The 20529-nt window shown below is 37.0% G+C and overlaps 2 protein-coding genes across 5 annotated transcripts in view; both read right to left on the bottom strand.

Moving 5' to 3' along the window:
• Nucleotides 1-259: 259 nt before the first annotated feature.
• Nucleotides 260-15225, bottom strand: Smn (survival motor neuron). Of its 3 annotated transcripts, none has more exons than XM_067115023.1 (6): nt 15013-15222; nt 11998-12195; nt 10240-10455; nt 7546-7656; nt 4116-4163; nt 260-547 (listed from the first exon to the last, which is right to left on the bottom strand). In XM_067115023.1, the coding sequence occupies exons 1-6, from the start codon at nt 15091-15093 to the stop codon at nt 368-370; spliced, it is 834 nt and encodes a 277-aa protein (XP_066971124.1). In that variant the 5' UTR covers nt 15094-15222; the 3' UTR covers nt 260-367. The 3 variants fall into 3 exon arrangements, 2 of the variants coding, with proteins under 2 accessions (XP_066971124.1, XP_066971125.1); XR_010855083.1 differs by lacking the exon at nt 260-547 and adding an exon at nt 1413-2979 and having other exon boundaries at nt 3970-4163; nt 15013-15223; XM_067115024.1 differs by lacking the exon at nt 10240-10455 and having other exon boundaries at nt 15013-15225.
• A 4168-nt stretch (nt 15226-19393) lies between these two features.
• LOC136845128 (serine proteinase stubble-like) overlaps nt 19394-20529 on the bottom strand; it is a 512075-nt gene continuing 510939 nt past the window's right edge. For both annotated transcript variants that reach the window (XM_067115020.1, XM_067115022.1), the window contains one exon: nt 19394-20291. In XM_067115020.1, coding sequence (XP_066971121.1) covers nt 20130-20291 — 162 coding nt within the window. In that variant the 3' untranslated portion in view covers nt 19394-20129. The remainder of the gene's footprint in view (nt 20292-20529) is intronic.

Raw genomic sequence — 20529 nt, forward strand, 5'->3', positions numbered from 1 at the left:
ATAAAAGTATCATGTTACCTGTAGTTTGACTGCTTGGTTACATAAGTTTGCATAATGGTACATGTTTAACAAATAAATGATAACTGTAAAAAGTAGGACCATAAAATGAACATAAAATACAGAAAACTGAGGAAGTGCCACATAATCTGCAAATTACATAAAGAACATAGAATACACGAGTAATATTGAGAGCACTGTGCTTTCAATATTCTTGCTATTCAAATCTGAAATCAACCAGGACATGGTAAAAGAAAAGTCATTATTCCTCTTAAAAGAAGTATCCCAATTTTATTGAACTAGAAAAAAAAGTTACAAAAGTGAGATTGTGCACCAACCTTTTAAATATGGGTAATTACTAAAAACATGGTCATTTATGTTTCTTCCTCTGCTTCAGTGACTCCGCTTGCTTCAGTCCTTGATAATAGCCAGTGTGGTAACCTGTCATATACCAACTCATAAGCATTGTATGCAAAGCTTCAGAAGTCCTGGGGTCATCACTCACATCCATAGCTAGGGCTGGAGGAGGAGGGAGGTCTGGCAAGTATGGCTGTTAAAAAACAAGGAGCTGAACAATATGTGAAAATTAAAAGTAGCCTTATTGTACTTAAGAACTAAAACTTTACCCTGAATTTTACATAAACTCCTATACTTGAATTATGAAAATTTCGAAAATTATTTCACTGGCAATCCATAGCTATTCTTTACACTCAGCTTCAAAAACTTGAATTAAGAGTAAATTTCAGATGACCACTGCAGTCTTAATGGCCAACATACATTTTACTGGTAAATCCACCAAAAGCTATTCATGGCTCTTTTGATCCCCACTGTTTCAAAAAATGAATTTTGCGCAGAAACGTTCCTTGTGAGACCAAATCACTCCTCAGCTCTAAATGTAAAAATGCATCTCCCTGTCCCAGTACATCTTGTATATATTTGCCCATAAACATACCAACTGGTGTTGGTTTTGGTTCTAATCTTTTACAAAAGCATGTGAGCTGTAATTGTAATTTTGCAAAGTACAAAAATATATTAGAAAGAGCATTTATAACTTACTAAAGGTACTAAATCTCCCCATCCCAGTATATTTTGTAAATATTTTACCATAAATATACCAATTTGTTGCTGCTTCTAGTTCATTGTTATGATATGTGTGCTGTAATTGTAATTTTATGTACTGAAAAATTATTAGAAAGGATTGGCAAATGCTAAAATCAGCCAAGAGAACCACATTGTTGGGATGTACAGAAAATGGCTCAATTTGTATTTTCATAACCAGTACAGTAAGTCTGCATCAGCCAAAGGGGTAGGAGGAGGAAGCTACGCAACCTGCTTTACCACCACTACCCATCATCTTCTGACTGCCTTCATAGCAAGGTTCAGCCAGTCATTTTGTACTTCCTGCCACATAGTGATTTTTTTTTTTAAATTGGCAGTTTGCCTGGTCTTGGGGATTCAACCTGGCCTGTAATGGTTAATGCCTGTTGTAAACCATGAAGAAAGGTTAGCATTTTTAATTAAACCTGGCATTACAGGTCTCATAATTTTTACTTTTGGTTTTAAAACATGAAGAGGTTTCCATTTTTAATAAAACTGTCTCATAATTTTTTAGAAAAATAAAGACTAACTGGGATTGGGAATTATATTTACGGACATGAATATTTGTGAATCTCAAGGACAGAAGTAGAATGTACTTTACAACTGTCTTAAGGATTCCAGGTGTGGGGTGGTTCTTGCCTTATACAATTTAAGGGGGGAATATATTCTTGTATTGTACGCCCTCCCATCAGGTGTGTTAGGCCAACAATTATGTTACACTAACTATGAAGGTACCTAATTAACCATTTATATTAGTTACTAAATTTACAAGAGTGTTCAGGTATGACTAAGCCTTGGTCCTGCAGTCAGAAAAATTGCTATGAGGATCTGATTAAAGGTGATTACAGATGTATGCGACAGTCTCAAGCCAAAACTAGGAAAAAAGCATTGTAATAAAAAGTAAATATAATCGTGGATAATGTGGAATAAGTGCAGAAAGACACAATCACCAAAATAGGCAGCTTAACTGAACTGGTACATATCTGCATTGCATCAACAACTCTTAAATGATTACAAGAAAAAACAATGAATGCTTAGTATCCGAGATGGTCACAACAGGTGCTCATTACAAAATATATATGGAATACGAGATTCTTGATGACTGAAATGCATTACATGAGCAAACTGAGAAGAAAGGGAGTCGAGAACCCTGTTATGAGAGCAGGAAGGTCTTAGAAGATGTAGAATTCGAGATAACTGGACTAAGTAGCATGAGATGAGAGGAACAGAAAGAGAGTAGGTGCAGAAAAGATGCAAAAGTGAGACTGCTAGATTACTGGTAAACAAAAAGGTACAAAACACACAGGCATGCAAATTGGACAAGCTTAACAATCCATAAAACATTCATTACTTTTGTTATCTAACTTATCAATGCAAAACAATGGCACCTTAACTTTATGGAAAACCTTGGGGTCTGGTCTGCCATTATGAAACAAAAGATTTAAACAACCTACAAGATACTCTGGAGCCAACTTGCATGGCTTACAGTGTACTGCAATTACACATAAAGTAATCAACAACTTATCCTAACTGTACTTTGGAATTTATAGTGTAGTACAATTACATATAAAGTAATTAACAACCTATCCTAATTTCTGAATGCATCTGCAAAATGAATTGCTTCTAAAAATAAGTATAATATAGTATTGTAAGTCAGCCTAACAAATATGTACTCACTGCAGTTGTTCCACCTCCTATTTTAACATGATATCTAAAATACAAAAACTTACACAACATAAAAAAAAATACCACAAACATTTTTGTTCCTTTTTTAACATTAATATATGACCCAAATTCTTAATAAAACAACATATTTTTGCCTGAGAGAGAGAGAGAGAGAGAGAGAGAGAGAGAGAGAGAGAGAGAGAGAGAGAGAGAGCAGAGCTTATCTCAATGTGATGTATATACATATATATAAAGCGTGTACATGCATACACATCCACAGCCTGCAAAAACTGTGTAACACTCAATTGCTGCACTAGTAAAGTACAGTGCTGCATTAAATAAATGTCAATAAAATCACTCTACCACAGCAAGAGAGAGAAGGAAAGAGTGTTTAATGAAAATTCCTAACCATTAAACAATGTACAGTAACTTGGTGTAATCTTACTTGAAGATGATACAATTTAAACAGCACTAAATAAAGTATACTGTAATGTAAATGTCAATCATTTTTCCAAACCATATCAGAAAATCTACTGTAAATTTTATACACCCTTTCCTTGAAAACAATGATGTGGTGTTTAGTGAAGCCCTAAATTCCACTGATAATAGAGTAAACAGTTATGTTTCAAACTCATAGGGTGTGGAGGCAGTAGGCTGAGGCAACTTCATTTCTTCTAACCATAATTCTTGGAATTTCAGAGCATGTGCTTGCAAAATGAAACATGGAAGCAGAGCCCATTTGCTTAAAAAATTCACAAGAACTTTTTTTTATAAGTTTGATTAACAGTGAATTGCCGTAGTGTAATTGCCTATTTTGAAATATAGAGCATAAACATATGCATACAACTGCACTTTCTTTAAACCAAACATCACAGAATTTTTGAACATGTGATGGTGAGATGAACAAGGAATGAAACTTTCACTTTTAAAAAAACCACTTTTCAGGTGTAAATAAGACAATGTATGGAAAATGCATTACATTAAATAAATATACTGCACACTACTGTTAGAACTTTTAACACATAAAAATGCAATATCAGCAATTACTTTACAAGGCAGACAACATGCCAAATGACTGACTCAAATGCGTTCAAAAGTTTAGACTTGAAAGTGTTGGCTGCATTAATTCAATTAATCTTCCATTAATTCAAGCCCGCTTACCACATTATTCTGGTAAGTACAAATCACTGGTCGCGGTTGTTTCAGCACCCAATGAACCTAGTACTTACCAGTCTACTGTATTCCATTAAGTACAAACAATTTTTATTTCAACCAAACATGATAACAAAATCTGACAAGCTGAGGTACCACTGTATTACAGAAACCAATTACAAAAGTTAAAAAACTGTACTTACAGGAGGATTAAACTGGGCACCAGATCCAAAGAAGGAGGGTGGAGGCATCTGCAAAAGAATCGTTCCGGTAAAATTACGTAAGACTTTTCCACATTCATGTAATTTTTTCATATTTTTGTAATGAAAAATGAATGAAGGCATCAAATACATATTCAAAATTAAAAATGGTGTTAGGAAGTCTGAAGGTCAACAGAGTAAGTTTAAATGCAACCTATACTTCATTACTATATCACCACTACATTACTTTCCATGCCAGTGACGTGGAAATAAATAACTTGGGTAGCTATAAAAAACTGCACTTTTGGTATAATATGTTTCTCCATTAAAGTACCATTTTTTTCAGTCTCAGCTTCAGTTCTATAAGTATTACTAATACCTAAAAGTACCCACTATGGACTGTGTTAGCAATGAATTCCTAAAAATGCACCCTACACTGACAAACTTGTATATAAATGTCCAAAATCTAAATTTCAGCAACGTCAAAACATGTGACAAATGATACAGAGTTGAGTAATTTTCATATTTTGTTAGTTAATATATTTTTCTTCTTTTTATTCCTATAATAGACATTCAAGAATTCCAAGTGCCACCACATGTGAAAACTTGATTTTTTGTATAAAAATTGTCATAAAAACTCATCACTCATACAAAGCACGATCTGGCAATAGTCTTCTATTCAGGTACTTCATTCAAAATGACTTTCCATTCAAGTTTTGGTTAAAATTAAAGAGGGGAAAGGTTCTGATCTTGTGAACAACCATCTTACTACTTTGTCATCTGTCATGTTACTATAAGCTCAAAGATTAACTTTGTGAGGCAGTTGGTGATTGTTTCTATAAAATAATTTTCTGGAATGATTAGTAAATGGAACAGTTTAGAAGTCTCTTGTGGAATTTCTGCCTTTCTTGAAGTACAAGCTATTACTGGGTACATAACAAGGTCATCTTTCTTGAAGTCCAAGCTATTATTGGGCACATAACAATATCATCTTTGTTCCTGATGTATGAAGCAAGGGAAGGTATGGTGAAGGGAGCTGTGAAACAGTCCTGACTGCCTGAGTTTGGGCCTTTGCTATTAGGTTGGTTGCAAAATCCTTGAGGGCCAACAATGAGAATGTACAGTGCCAAAAAAACAAGAAAATAGGCTTCAGAGGAATAGATATAACCAGTTTATCAAGTTTCTGCAGGCAAAACCATGTCATAATGGAGACTGTGACTTCTGTTGGATGCTTCATCATGAAAGGGGAATTTAGTGGCATCACTGGGCAACTGGCTGGTGTTGAGAGCAACATTATAGCTATGGATGAAGGCCTGGTGGAAGCTGTAGTTCACCCAACAGATGACATGAGCTAGGTAGAAGTCTTAGCCTGATACACATGATGGCTGGAGCTCTGACAGTTCAGGACAATAGCCCCAACTGCCTAATTCTGAAGCTTTTCTAGTTAGTCTCCTTCCTGTAAATCCAAATGGAGGAAAGGTGTATATCTCTAGAATGTATTATGGAAAAAATGCATCTAACTTTCAGGCTCCTTGTTCTGTCTAGGCTCAGCAAAAAATACTGGCAGACTAAAAATGAGTTCACTGTAAACTGATCCACTAAAGATGTGCCCTACTGTTGTTAGAGCCTTGCAGACCTTCAGATGCAGCAGCCATCTGAACAGAAAAACTACTTCCTTCAGCAGAGGTAGTCCATTACCACACAGTGCCTTCCTAGTACAAACCTGGGTACTACATCAACAAGACAACACATGGTGTCCGATCTTGTGCTGCCCTGATTCTTCAGGTAAGGTACATAGTTATTAAGCTCTCTGTCATCACATCAACTACACTGTCTTATTCAAACTGAGCACATATCAGAAGCCCTTAGAAGATAAATCTTCAACTATGAAGTTGATGGGCTACCTCCATCCTGCATATACTAAGTCCTGTTGCCTGGTAGTCTAGTGAGTGTGCACTTCCCAACTTGGTTTGCCACATATGAATAAAAATATATCTGGGAAAAGAGGAACCAGCTTAACTCCAACCATAAGGTGCCTGGGAGTCTCCCACCAGAGAGTTTTAGAGATCATATCAGAAGTTGCAGCGGGGCAGTTATCAATCTGTGAAAAAGCCAACCATAATCATATGTGCAGCTACAGAGAACACATTTTGAAGGAACTGTGGGAATAAAGATTTCTCCAGGACAGCCAAGGTGCCCAATTAGCAATTTTCATGTTATCCACAATTTCTGTCCTACTCCATAACCTCCTGGATAATGGACTATAATCTCCATATCTTGTTGCTTGTTGGCCAAGCTACAGCTTCCACCGGACCTATATCCTTATCTACAATTGCTCTCAACACCAACCAGTTGCCTAGGGATGCCACTAAGTTCCTCATTCATGATGAAGCATCCAACAGAAGCCACAATCTACATCCTGACAAGGTTCTGCTGCAGAAACTTGATAAACTGGTTACATCTGATGACAGGCCAGTATTCTCCTCTCACTTTGGGTAAATACCTGATCTAAACCAGTTTGTTCATCTCCAAGTCTTTTATCAGTTTCTGTCTCCAGCCTACTGAGAGTAAGCATACTGAATACTTCCATTACAACCTTAACAACTGGTGATAAGGCAAATATTAGTGTTACAAAGATAAATTAAGGGAAACAATATTAATTCAAGATATCAACAACTGTGAATAGCATTTAGTACCTTAAGGAAAAAAAAATTTAACTTCTTTCATGTGCCATCAGTATTTCCCTTCACCCCTTATTCCAAAACTGTCAGAGCCACTGGAGCCATTTATGTTTGGTATTTGCTCAGTAAATTGAATAAGACATTTTTCAGGCCAGGGTTTTGAACTTGATCCTATAATGCACTGATTCTACATGTTTTGCTGACTTACATGACAAGTGTAAGTTTATTCCCTTTATTTATATTTCACAGTTTTGGGTATCCCTGGATCTGTTAGTGAAGAGAGAGACCACTGTTCATCTAAAAGTCAGTTTTTGCCAACTGTCACTGCATTACTAGATTTTACATTCAACACAATATCCTGAGTTTGGGAAGCAGTGGGGCAATACATTAGTTCTGAGCAATAAAAATCTTAAGGGGCAAAACAAAAGAAAAGAGAAGCAGCACCACCTGCACAGTGTGTTGCAATGAATATACCAATCACTATCTAAAACAGGCCACCACCTGAGCTCTGGTGGCTCACTTTAATTATGAGATGTGTTATTTTCCTGTAAAGTGAATTATAATTTTTGTTTCCCTTGTGAAAACAGGCATTGGAAAACTGTACAAAGGGAACAGATTGTATTTCTGTCTGCTCAGCTGAATAGACGATGTATAGTCTAATACTCACAGATGATTTTGATATATCGTCACCTTACATGTGTACATTTATAAATTATATAATTTATGGTTGTAATCTTATGAAAGATACTAACCCGATGTTGTGGCATCCCTGGTGGGCGAGGTGTTTTCATCTTGCTGGACCGTTCACCATCTGTATCTGACTGCATATCACTCTCTTGCACTGAACTGCATAAATCACTCATCTGGAACACATGAATTAAATTAATATAATGTTAAATACAGTACACATATTTTTCATTTTGTGAATAACTACACCAGAGAGAGAGAGAGAGAGAGAGAGAGAGAGAGAGAGAGAGATTAGTGCACGTGTGTAAACACACAAGGTGCCCCCGTACGTACGCACATGCAGGCTAGCCTTACATATCAACCTTACACGACAAAAACACAATCACTGAAGTAACTTTTATTGAAACTTACTGAAAATCTGATTCTAATCCACAAATTTTTGAATAATTTCTTATATTTAACCAAAAACTTTGCTTTATGTTTTCACCATTTTACCATCTGAATCATTATTCGAAAGTGGGTAAGATGGAGGAGAGAGGGATGGGGGCAGAATTCCTGAGAAGCAGAGGCAGAAGGTTGAGGAAATTTCAGCGGCTGGGATGACACTGTCATCGCATGTCTGTGTAGACACAAAATCAACGTAATCAAAACAAAAACTTAACCAAGACAAACTCACACACACAAGAACAATAGTAGAACTGGCTGACTAGCAATTAAAAGGCTACCTCAGGTCTGTTTCTCTATTTAAAAGTCCCCATGGTAAGGCAAAAGAAATATTGTTACTTATAAGGTATGGAATACAAAAATTTAGTTGTTGTTTATTGAGTTTAGGCAATGTGCAACATATGGCTACAACTTTGGTGAGCATGTACTGCAATGTGTTTAACGGTAATCACAGTAATTTTGTTAAGGAATATTAACTTGATATCAAAACTGGGAATAAAATTACTAAAGAGGGTAAACACACATACATATGATTGCTTTTGGAACCAGTAGCTTACATGTACAGTTCTCAAACTGTGTACAATACTGACTGGCTGGAGAGCTGATTGTAAGTACAAGCAGCTGTTAAACAAATATGTTGTTAAGTAAGAAGTGTCTTGTCACCACACTACTCTGCATGGCAGAAGTACCTAACTGCTACTTCTCATGTAAGATCTTCCATTATGCTCCTGATATAACCCATGTTGAATGGATAGCGTGGGTTCTATATAAATTCTTTTTTTTATAAAAGGTCTTTTCATGGATACCAGACATTACTCGTTACTATAATAGTATAAAAAAATTTACATGTACAGTACTCTATTTGAAAAGTTTAAATGCTAGGTCACCAAGACTGCTACCACTGCATGACTTTTTCATTTCAATGTTGCCTAAACCACCAGTTGCTCCACTTAAAACACAGTTCAGCCTACGATAAAACTTTGAAAAGTGCGGATTCAATTCATACAGGAGGACTGAGAAAATGCACTTGAGCTTTAAAAGATTCCCTAAACTCTTCTATCAATGTTGAAAGTGGTGAATCACCTCTAGTTCTTCATCAAGAATTCATAATAATACAAACTAGTACAGTAAAAATACAGGCAAGTGATTCACAAACAAAAATAGACAAGCACCCTACAGGTGATGAGGGGTCCCTTTCAAAAGTTGAGATAAACTGAGCTCACCAGGAAAGGCAATATACCTACGCTGAAGCACAGTGCACAACGCCAAGAAATTTCCAGTCTGAATCTTAGGACAACATACAGATATACATAAACATCACGCACCCAAACAGAATTCGAGCTGTGCAAAAGTTAAGGGAACATATTACTGAAAACACTAGCAAAACATGAACACACTTTCAAAGCCAGCCGGGAACAGCAAAATGAAAAAAAGTGAGAGCAATCCACTATCAAATTAATGAGGAAAAAAAACAAAACATCCAAAGCATACCAGGAACACTCCACCTTAAAATAGATATAGCAGTAGTAACAAACGTTACATACTAACCAAAAAATGCTACCTAGCGATCAACTCTATGCTAGTTAACCACCACCACTAAAAGGCAAAATACCAAAACCCTAAATGAAACAAAATAAAAACAAGTAAATTACAATCATATGCAGCACAGAAGCAAAAACTGACTGGAAATTAACTCACTGGTGACAAAATGCCAAAGTAAAAATCCACCCCCAGGAATTTTACCATAAAAATCAAATTGCAATGGGAAAATTTGCAGGAGAAAAGAATACTAATTTATCCAAAAAATTATTATTGGAAAGAAAATTGCTATGGAATATAGCGTATGGCATTCCTCAAAAATTAGTAAACTGTAGTTGCTTATGAACTGCCAAGTAGCTGTTAGCCACACAAGAAGTGAAACTGCTAGTAGCTAGGACCTAGAACTGAAAATGCATGTGCCAACCTATCTGCAACTGCTGACCTTGTATTTTTTTCTTTTGGAATCTGGTACTTGGGACTTTGTGCAGATGACCAAATTAGGCTACGTTAAAATTATGAGTTTGTGATAAAACTACTCACTTTTAACATTCATCACTGATATTTACATCCCATTTTCCTTCTAATTGATAATGTATTTTTATATTTATAAGGAACATTACATTAAATTTTGTTATATCTTTCCACTGATTATCTTTAAAACCATCAGGCTAACAGCTGTGAAAAATGCTCTGAAGCTTTAGAAGACTTGCATCAAATTACCATAAACTGTTTACATGTAAATGCAATACCAAATTGTGGCACTTTGAATTACAGACCTCCGACTGTACATCTTCAGCGGCTTCCTCTTGCATGCGGCGAAAATCTTTGCCTTTGCTTTTCATTAAACTACGTAAGGAGACCTCTTCTTCATTATTGTACCCAACATATCTAACTATGGCTTTACCCCTTTCTGACTGAACTGAAATAATTGTTGCTTCATATATCTCTCCATCTTCACTGAATCTTGAACGGCAAAAATCTCCAACATGCCACTGGAAATAAAGTTATGCAATGATGAGAATAGTAATCAGTTCAATGCAATTTAAAACTGAAGACAGAGCCTTCAAAATATTTGGCAGGCTAAGCACTTTAATGCCCCATAATGTAGTTCAATTCAGGATGAATCGTGCAGCCTAAAAAAAAAAAAAAAAAAAAGACATTTCTTTATTACTCTTGTACAAGATTTTTTTTTAAGAGTGGTGTCTGGATTAAGAATGAAAACCTTCATTCACTGGGCAGTTCCTGTCATGACAATAACTAGTTTGATTCTGGCAGGTAATGCACAGTTACCTATCATCCCACACAGAGCACCTCCAACCAATGCTTGCTTCATATCCTTGAAAGACTGGTAAAACTCCTTGGGTGTACAGTACTTGAGAAACAGTGGGGGGATGGTAGCCACAGGAAAAGGAGACTCAACTCCCTGTACTTTCATTAAAACTTTGTCAACATAGCACAAGTTAAGCAAGCTCATGAACCAGGTTGACAACTCCACACACAAGCAGAGGAGGCAAAGATGGTGAGACGGAAAAGGATTAGGATGAGGAAAAGTAATTAATGAATGAAATTTGGGTCAAACGGGAACACAGCAGTCATCATCCTTACCACAGGCACTATCAAGATCAAAAGAAAAGCCACTGTCGATAACCAAAAGGTCAATACAGGAGAAAATAATTCAACAGTACTCATACCCAACCCCCTAACTCACCTACTGCTAATTAATAACCCTGTATTTAAGCTTCAACAAATAAACAAACCAGCTTGCACTGATGATATATCAAGATATATCTATGTAAGCAACAAAAGTTTGTGTTCTCAATGGAACAAAGCTTATTAGGGTTGAAAGTGACTAACATGACATAAATTTTTTGGGTTCTCAACAAACAAGACATGATAACTTTTCTACAATACTTGGAATGTAAAAGTTTGTGGGTGGAATTTGGGAAATATTTCACAAGCAAACATTAATTCCATATAAATATTGCTGACTTTAAAACGGGAATCTTCTTTTCACACATACTGAGAGAGAGAGAGAGAGAGAGAGAGAGAGAGAGAGAGAGAGAGAGAGAGAGAGAGAGAGAGAGAGAGAGAGAGAGAGAGATACAATATAATTTGGTTCACTGCTATAAGTAAGCTACAATACAATTTTTCTACAGTAATCATCATTAACTCACGTCAAGTAAAATACTCAATTGCACTGAATATAGTAACACTGAGCTTGAGTATTTTACTCTTACTTTGGTACAGTATTTCATTATGCCTGGAGTTTTTGTGGCTTGATTTCATCCCGCAACATTTGGAAAAATGGGGTTAGCAATCCAGACAATCAAGTGGTTACTTTAGAATGATATTCCTTGTTTTCTGCATACAAATTCTGGGTTACTGACAGTGCAGCGATTTTCAAATCTCAATACAATGTCTCTTAACAAATATAAATGCTGCTTAGCCAAATTTAATATATTTTAGAGTTAAAACGCACAAGAAAGAACGTTTCGAAATTCTTTAGGACAGGACATTGCTGAAACAACACTCACTTGAGCTTTCTTCCTGGCTTTTCTTCTCTTCTTCTTGGAGTTCTTGTTATCCCGATCGGAAGCAGTGTTCACCTCCGATACCTCGCTCTCAGTGGTGCCGAGCCTGTTGTTAATCATCTTACGCACGCGAGCTGAAGCCTCGTCATACTGCTGGATGAGTATGGTGTCATCCCATATCTCATCATGGGTTAAATCATCCTGTAAGACAAGAAAAATTTATGTCTTTCATTCTCATATTCAGTTTCAGCCTTCATTAGAAAAACATCTCAATACTTCTGTGCATTAGGTGAGCAACAAATAAATCTCTGGAGTACAAAGCTTTAACTAGAATGAAGTTAATTTTTCAGGAGCATGGGGAATCCTAATTACACAAAACATCTTAGTTGTTTGAAAGTCATGCCTTAGTTATACGAGCCCATATAAAAAGAATGGGACAAGGCCAAAGACCCATGTAACTACTATTCCTGACGTAGTTTTGACCGTACAATGCAAAAACGTACATCTTAGGACCTTTCTTGTATATTTACTGCCAACAGAATCTTACTTCCCCAAGCCAGATAAAGGGCTGGAGGCCTAGGTTGGGTTAGGTTAAATACCTCCTTGTATTCCACTTTCCCACTGTGGTATCCGATAACTGTAGGATATAAGGGGGGTTCAGTATCTTTAAACCACTAATTTGCTACTGAAATGGACATCAGACAAGCTCACAGTGCACATTAAAATACTAGAAAATCATATTTTTAATATAATGATGGCAAAAATGGTTTAAAGTGAAAAATTTAACCTTCATTTCAACTTGTCTAGACTTACCCCTATCAAGGTCTGTCAAACCTATTATAACAATGGCGCTTAGTGGTTTCAGACAAAACAAGTGGTGGATAACCAAAATTCTATCGGTATTGAACATGAGAGGGCAGATTTATAATACTTGGTAACACTAAAGATTATTTATAACTATGCCTATGGCAGTAGTGAATACTTTACAGTAAAACTGCAGAATACTCTTTGGCCCTTTGGTTTGGTAACTACCAGTTTACAAGCAAAATGGCTTCTGTGTTTAGTACTACCTGTTGGGGATGAATGCAAAAACATGAAAAAAAATGTTTAACATAAATATAACGAAAACATAAATGAAAGGCAGTAAACATTCCAGTCGGTGCCTGGCAGTTAACAGGCTACAGTAGAAGTTTAAAAGTTTTACCCTGTTTAATCTCGGCCCTGGTATTATTTGGTAAGTTGCCAATACATGATATGAAATTGGAACCTACATTTTTGAAAAAGAGTTCTACATCAAATTACGACTTACAAAGTAAGACAATACCGGCCCTCCCCCTCCATAGGTAATACGGAAAAATTGTAACCAGTAAACACCCCTAGGGCGGAGCCCCCAACTAAGTAACACGGCATACTAGGTTAGGTTAGGGTACGTTAGGTTAGTCTAGTTCCTTTCATAACAGGTTTCCTTAGTCAATCCCTTCTTGAACATATGGCTCCCTAACGACTCGTGCATGAGCGGAACCACGCCGTAACAACAACATAGCGGTCCGGTCTTTCTCCCAGCGATTTTCCCACACCCAAAACCCCGCGTTCCCAAAGGGTCCCCAACCATGCTGGATAGATGCGAGGTTAATAATAATTGACCGACAATAAAAACCATCATCTCCTTCATAGGCGACACTAAATGGGAAAATCAATTTCCAAGGTAAGAGTCCGTGCGGAGCTTCTGCTTAGATTTACCAATTATTATTAACCTCATTTCTATCCAACATGGTTGGGAACCCTTTGGGAAAGCAGGATTTTGGGAAGGGGAAAATGCCTGGGGGAAGACCGGACCGAAATGTTGTTGTTACGGAACGGCTCCGCGCACACGCGAGTCGTTAGGGAGCCACATGTTCAAGAAGGGATTGGCTAAGGGAACCTATTATAAAAGGAGCTTGACTAACCTAACCTGGCAGGCCGTGTTACTTAGTCTGTGGGCTCTGCCCTGGACGCCCCAGGTGAAGGTAACTCTACTTTTACCAAAAGCCCCCTATAATGCGTAGGTGCGATAGCATTCCCGGATGGCTAGCGTACAACTTCTGAGGTTAATTACAGGTTAATTACAGCCGACCGACGACGATAAATAACAGTAAATCCTTGATAAGCAACGAAAATACTGCGGGAATAATCTATTTCCAAAGCAATACCCCACGCGGTGCTATTGCTTAGTTCTACCAAAATACTACGGCAAGACTGAAGACTAGGCGTATACTAGCCTATCGCGGCCTGCTTCCCGGCAGTCGTCGAGGGGTAGACCTACCTGCTGGCTTTTATGTTTCTGCTTGCGTTTATGTCTTTTACCGTTTATGATAATACTTGCCACCTTTTACTTATGCTTTTACGTTCATCCCCCAAGTTCTGGTACTAAAAACGGCACCCCTCTTGCACATGAACTGGTACTCACTGAACCTACAGGAGTGCGGTAGTAGTCTTCAGTTTTACGGAAATTATTAATAAACTAGCCTAGTATAGATTTGGAATAATTCCCGAGTTATTTGAGGCAGTCAGGGATATAATGTTAATAAAAATGACCTAAACAAGTTTAGAATAACGAAGAATCATAAGCCTAGGCCTATAGTAGCAATCCTTAGGCCTATTGGCAAAACGTTTTGTAAAAAGATTTGAAATATTTTGAGACATTTGAGGGAGTCAGGGATATAATATTAATAAAAAAATGTCCTAAACAAGTTTAGATAACCGTAGACTGTGTCTAAACACCATGAGCCTAGGCCTATAGAGCCTTGGTTAGGCCTATTGGCAAAACGTTTTGTAAAATATTTGAAATATTTTGAGACATTTGAGATAGTCAGGGATACAATATTAATAAAAAAATGACCTAAACAAGTTTAGAATACCGAAGACTGTCTAAACACCACAAGCCTAGGCCTATAGTAGCATTCCTTAGGCCTATGGGCAAAAAAAAAAAAAAAAAAACTTCGTGAAAAATTGAAGTAATTTTCTTCTTCTTAAACTAACCTTCCTGTTGACGTCGAAGAGGACTTCCCCTTCCCGGAATCCGGCAATTCCCGATTCCTCCTTCGTCTCACTCGTCTCCATGTCGGCTCGAGGACGTCTTCTCGGAACGGGAACTTCGGGAACTTCGGCAACTTCGTTTTTCTCGTCACTTCAGCAACTTGAAGTTGGGGCTGTGACGTCATCGGCCGCCAGAGATGGTGTCAGTCAGTCACTTTGTTTACTCGGAGTCAGCATTGCCAACTTTATATTTTGTGTGTTATTATTATGAATAAATTATGAGCAGTTATATGTATTTGTATTTCTGAAAGTCTCTTTTTAAGAATTTATGATGATAAAGTAATTTGGAATTTAATAAAGTGCCTATATATTCTTGCAGCCATTGGTTGTAAGTTTCACGAAGTTTTTTTTTTTGCCAGACTTTATATTTTAAATTATGAATAAATTGTGAGTTACTATATGTATTTGTAGTTTTGAAAGTCTATTTTTAAAATCCATAATGATAAAGTAATGTGGAATTTAACAGAAGCGCTTATATAAAGATTCTTGCAGCCATTGGCTGTAAGTTTCAATGGCTGCAAGTTTCACGAAGTTTTTTTTTTTTAATGTCGCCAACTTTACATTTTTTATAAACAAAGTGTAAGCAACTATGCATATTTATTTAAGTTTCGTTTTTAAATCTACGATACAGTAATCTGACAATTTAATAGAAATACCTAAGTAAAGTGGTTTGCAGCTACAGGCTCTAAATTACACGAAGTTTTTTCTCTTTTAATGTTTCGCCAACTTTACATTTTATTATGAATATAAAATTGTAAGCAACTATATACGTATTTCTGAAAGTCCCGTTTTTAATCTTAATCTACGATAAAGTAATCTGAAAATTTGATAAGAATACAGACTACAGGCTGTAAATTACACTAAAAGTTTTGATATTTTTTAAATGTCTCTCCATACGTATTGCCCAGTCGAACGTCGATAAGCAGTGATTACTGTAACTAAATACTAAATACTATAACGGTCCTCTGCCTAAATCTGGAGCTGCTGAAGAATTAAATTTGAAAAATTAAATAAAAACGTATTTCCGTGGAAAACATTAAGTCAGAGCTATGACCTTCGTTTCAATTCTTTGAGTATTAATTTTGATTTAATTCATACACAACAGTCACCAATACTTTATGTAGAAAAATAAACCTACTCACAAGGTTCATAAACATCGTTTTCGAACCCCATTCACTACGCCACTCACCTCTGCTTGAACGCAATTGTGGTTTTAGGCCTTCCATTCCAGTGCCTTTTGTATCCCACCCACCCAGCACCTTCTAGGTCTCCCCTCTCTTCATCCTTCATAATGCTTTCAAATATCAAACTTTTCCACCAACCTCTTTCCATCCACTCTCTCGATATGACCAAACCACCTCAAAACACCAATTCATCCTTTAACCTATACAGCTTTTCAATTCTTTTTACGCCACTTATACTGTATATACAGTAAACAATTTATCTCAATAACTTAACCCTTGTCTCTCATTAGCATTCAGCACCTACACTTCACTTCCATAAAGGAGAGCTGGCTCAACAATTCCATCATACTCTTCCTCCCTGGTTTCCACAGAAACTCTCATCTTTCTCTCACACCATGCTAGCTCCCTTGCTTCGCCTATTCTGTGACCTCTCATCCTGCCAAATCAAATGTTTACATTGTGACAAAATCGGCATTTACGAGATGTTGGCACAGGAAGCTACCAATTGATTAGTAAAAATACATAAACTACATAGTAAACTACTTAAACTACATATGAAACTACTTAAACTACATAGTAAAACTACAGTACATAAACTGTGCTTGTTTATTCTTGGTTAAGTTATTGACAACAATCTTGACAATCTTCTTCAGTATCGTAATATTATGCTTAGTTTTCAGTCAAAAAGAAAACTAACGCTTCGTGGGGATTCAACTAGGGGAAACTATGAGAAACAATTTTTTTTTTTGGCCTGAAACCAATCTATGGTACAGTCAAGTTCGATCTTACGATTGAGAAAGGAATTCAATCTGACATGAAACTATATTTTGTTGCAAATGACCGACCTAGTTGTTCCCTACAACAAACTGTATTACAGTCCTTTCACGTTTACCTAAACATTCATTTTCTTTCCGTTTTGGTTTGTTCCAAGTAAATAAATATCTACAAGTCCTTTAATATAATCTGTGGTTCCACAATGCTGATGGTAAGTGTTTCGATTTCTTAGCCAGGAACAGGATGCGTATACCCTGTTGGTCAGAATTCTAATTTCAAATTCAGCTTGACAGAAAAAGTGTTCGAGTCCCACTTTCGTGTCTTTCTGCTGCGAATCGTGATTCTTTTGTATATTGTAAACTAGGAAATGCTTATTCTGTGCTTAAGAGGAAGATTTTTTCATTAAAAGGAAATGTTGTATGTTGAATTCTTCTACTGTTTTTCCCCCGCCTGATGAATCTAATGATTGCAGCCCTTATAGGCCACACATTCAAGTTCATTTTTCCACCCTGCTCTTTTCTCAGCAATTCAGTGTTTCTTATCCTCCTCAACCCTTCTGATGTTATCTGTTCATAATATTCGCAATTTTCTTGCATTTTTGTAGACTGAAAAAGTATATCCACAAAGTTGTACGCTTTGTTGTTTTTTCGAATAATGAGTAAATCCCGCGTTTATCGTTCATCTTGGAAACAAGCTCTGGTTCATTTATCCAACAGCAAAGAACCTCTTGAAATATTTTTATCTGCCATCCTAGCGCTTTGTCTATCGGTATCCCCAAAATGTCCGACTTGACTAATTCTTACTTTTATAATTTTTTCATAAGCCCCACAAATTCAGCTCTCTGATCGTCGGGTCTACTGGTAACAACCTTTCCTTTTTCGCTGCTTCAGTCACATTTCTTCTGCAAGTCATTTTATATTTGGGCAGAAGTGTTTGTTAGTCAGGTTTTGAACTTGATTTTTTCTCGCCTTTTTCAGTACCAACCTTAAATCTGCTACTGGCAACTCGACACTTGGTCCTTCCTCATTTCCACTTATCCTAAGGTTTTCTCCCTCTTGTTAACGACCTTCGATCTAACTCTTCTCCTGTCCATGGTTAGGCTGATGATTCTAGCATCCACATCATTCTACCTTCATTCCCAAGCTCTCTTCTGCTAATCACACTGGCCTTAAAAAAAGCTTCTTTCCATTTACCATTTCTGAACTTTTGAGCGTGAGTCATGTAGTTCAGTGAAGCCAAATACTTACCGGGCACAGTTCCGTCTATTTCCTCTTCCATCAGGTCTTCGGTTCGTTTAGATGAAAACGTAATAGAATTTTCACTTCTATAAAGTCCTTAGGAACATAGCTTAACTTTAATCTTACTTTAGGCAAACTTATAAGTTTCATGTTGGCATAACTTGCTGAGGGTTGGAGCATTTCTCTCATATTTCGGGCGTTTCATCTTTAGATCTCCTCTTTGATGGGACCCCTTCCCCCCTTGCAGCAAGAAAACACTTCTCTGTCTTTCTCTTTATAATATTTTGACCAAATAACACCCATCAGGTGACCTTTTCTCACAATCACTCTGGAATCAGCAATCGTTGGATTGTAAGATTCAGCTACAGTATTTGTTCCTTTGCTTCGCAGCTCTTTTTGTTTACTTTCTGCTACAGTTGTTCCTAATTTAATGCTCTCCTTTGTTTAAAAAAAGACATTTCTATCTTATCCTTCGAGGGTGAGCACAAATCATTTTCACTTTCCCTTTTTTCTTGTTTGCTTTGAGCATGGGCAACAAAAGGGTATGAGATTTTCTGTTACACCGAATTTAACATAAAAATATCCTAATATACTGAACTATTCTTCTTAAAAGATATAAACTGATATTCTCCTTTCATGCAGAATTTCCCTTCCATCTGCACTGATACTTGACCAAATTATTCTTTAAGGAGACTACATAAAGGTCAGAAAAGACGCCACAGTATTCCAATGCGCCTTTAAAGGTCAACGAAGTCACAGATCCAAGTGTCACCAAACGCAGTAGACAAAAAACTTAATTTTAAATGTCGTGGGGAGTCTTCCTTTACTCCTCTCATTTGGGAGAATGGTAACTGTCCGTTATTTTGGTAAGCTGCACTTCCTTGTCAGAGGCCTTTTTGTCATGAAGAAGACTGTGCCTTCTTTGTATCCAAAAATAGACTCATTCCCTTATGGCTGAGCATTTGTGTTCTGGGACGTCCAATACGTCGATGCGCCATTGAAACCATCACTCGTTTGATAAACTGCTTCCGTGGGGAGATTGTTGCGTTGTTTTTGTCCGGTGTAGCTTTACGCTGTCATATCGACCAGAGTCACATTTCATTTCTGAGGGATAATCAAACTACAACGAAAAGAAAACATATTTTTCTTTGCTCTTCTTCCGCGGTCAGTACAAATCAACAATGAATATACAAATTTAATGCCACAAAAGTCTTGCGTCCGATCAGCTGTTCCCCTTGCTACTGAAAACTCAGTAAACAGTGAAACAACTCGACTGATTTACAACAACGACTTAAATACTTTCCTGGGATGATTAACAACCACTAATGACAGTACAAACTATTTATAATAACAAGAACAACAATACTTGTGTCTATTATTTTTATACAGTTTTTTAGACTTGAATGTATGTTTTTTTTTTTTATTGAACCTTCACATGATATGCTTAGGATGTCTTCACAGCACGGCTATGCAGTCTGGGGAATTGCATCATTTCTGAAAGGGAGTTCACTGGGTTCATTAATTTGAGTAATTTGAAAACTATGGTACTATCAAAATGGGTAGTTCAGTTTACCAGTTAGGAAACAAAGTTCCATTAGGGAATTTATTTACTAAGTATGTTTCCCATTTAATTAAATGGTTCTCCAATAGTATATGATTAAGTAAAACAGCCATGAACTCGTCCAGTTCACACTGTTCAACAATCAAATGTTAATTAGGCCGATCCAAGAATGATTTCAACAACTGATTCTCTTGCCATAATGTTTTTCATTAACCCAACCCTACTGTACACTTCCATGATGCAATTCCACGACTTTTATTATAAGGTGAGTTCCGCAGGCTAATCCTTTCAGAGGTCCGGAGGTCAGTAGGATGCACTGACCCTGTTGATCCAAGGCAGGAAAGAGGAGACCCTTGAGTAGACACCCGGGTAATGACCCTTGCCACAGCCAATGCCCCAAGACACGATACCTACCTGAGTCCAAACGCCACCGATTTGTTTCACCAAGGGCCCGCCGCTGTCTCCCTGCATAGTCGAAAAAAAAGGACAGGGCAAAGGAGTTAAACACCGAGTCATTAAACTACTTAAACTATCAAGTCAAAGGAAATGGATCTGCAAGGCAGAAACTACGAAAAACTAACTGTGGATTTTTACACGACCTAATCAAACTTTTACCAGTGACGCCTACGTATTCCACTGATTCATTTATAGGGAAAAATGGAAATTTGGATCTTTCCCAGATAGTGACCCCCAAGGGTTTTCG

This window comes from Macrobrachium rosenbergii, chromosome 13 (genome assembly GCF_040412425.1).
Source record: "Macrobrachium rosenbergii isolate ZJJX-2024 chromosome 13, ASM4041242v1, whole genome shotgun sequence".
Lineage (NCBI taxonomy): Eukaryota > Metazoa > Arthropoda > Malacostraca > Decapoda > Palaemonidae > Macrobrachium > Macrobrachium rosenbergii.

Coding starts and splice junctions, on each gene's coding strand:
- Smn (XM_067115023.1), bottom strand. CDS start 15,093: ATGGAGACGAGTGAGACGAAGGAGGAATCGGGAATTGCCGGATTCCGG. Junction 12,196..15,012: donor TCTTCGACGTCAACAGGAAG/GTTAGTTTAAGA, acceptor CTTGTCTTACAG/GATGATTTAACCCATGATGA. Junction 548..4,115: donor GTGCCCAGTTTAATCCTCCT/GTAAGTACAGTT, acceptor GTTTTTTAACAG/CCATACTTGCCAGACCTCCC.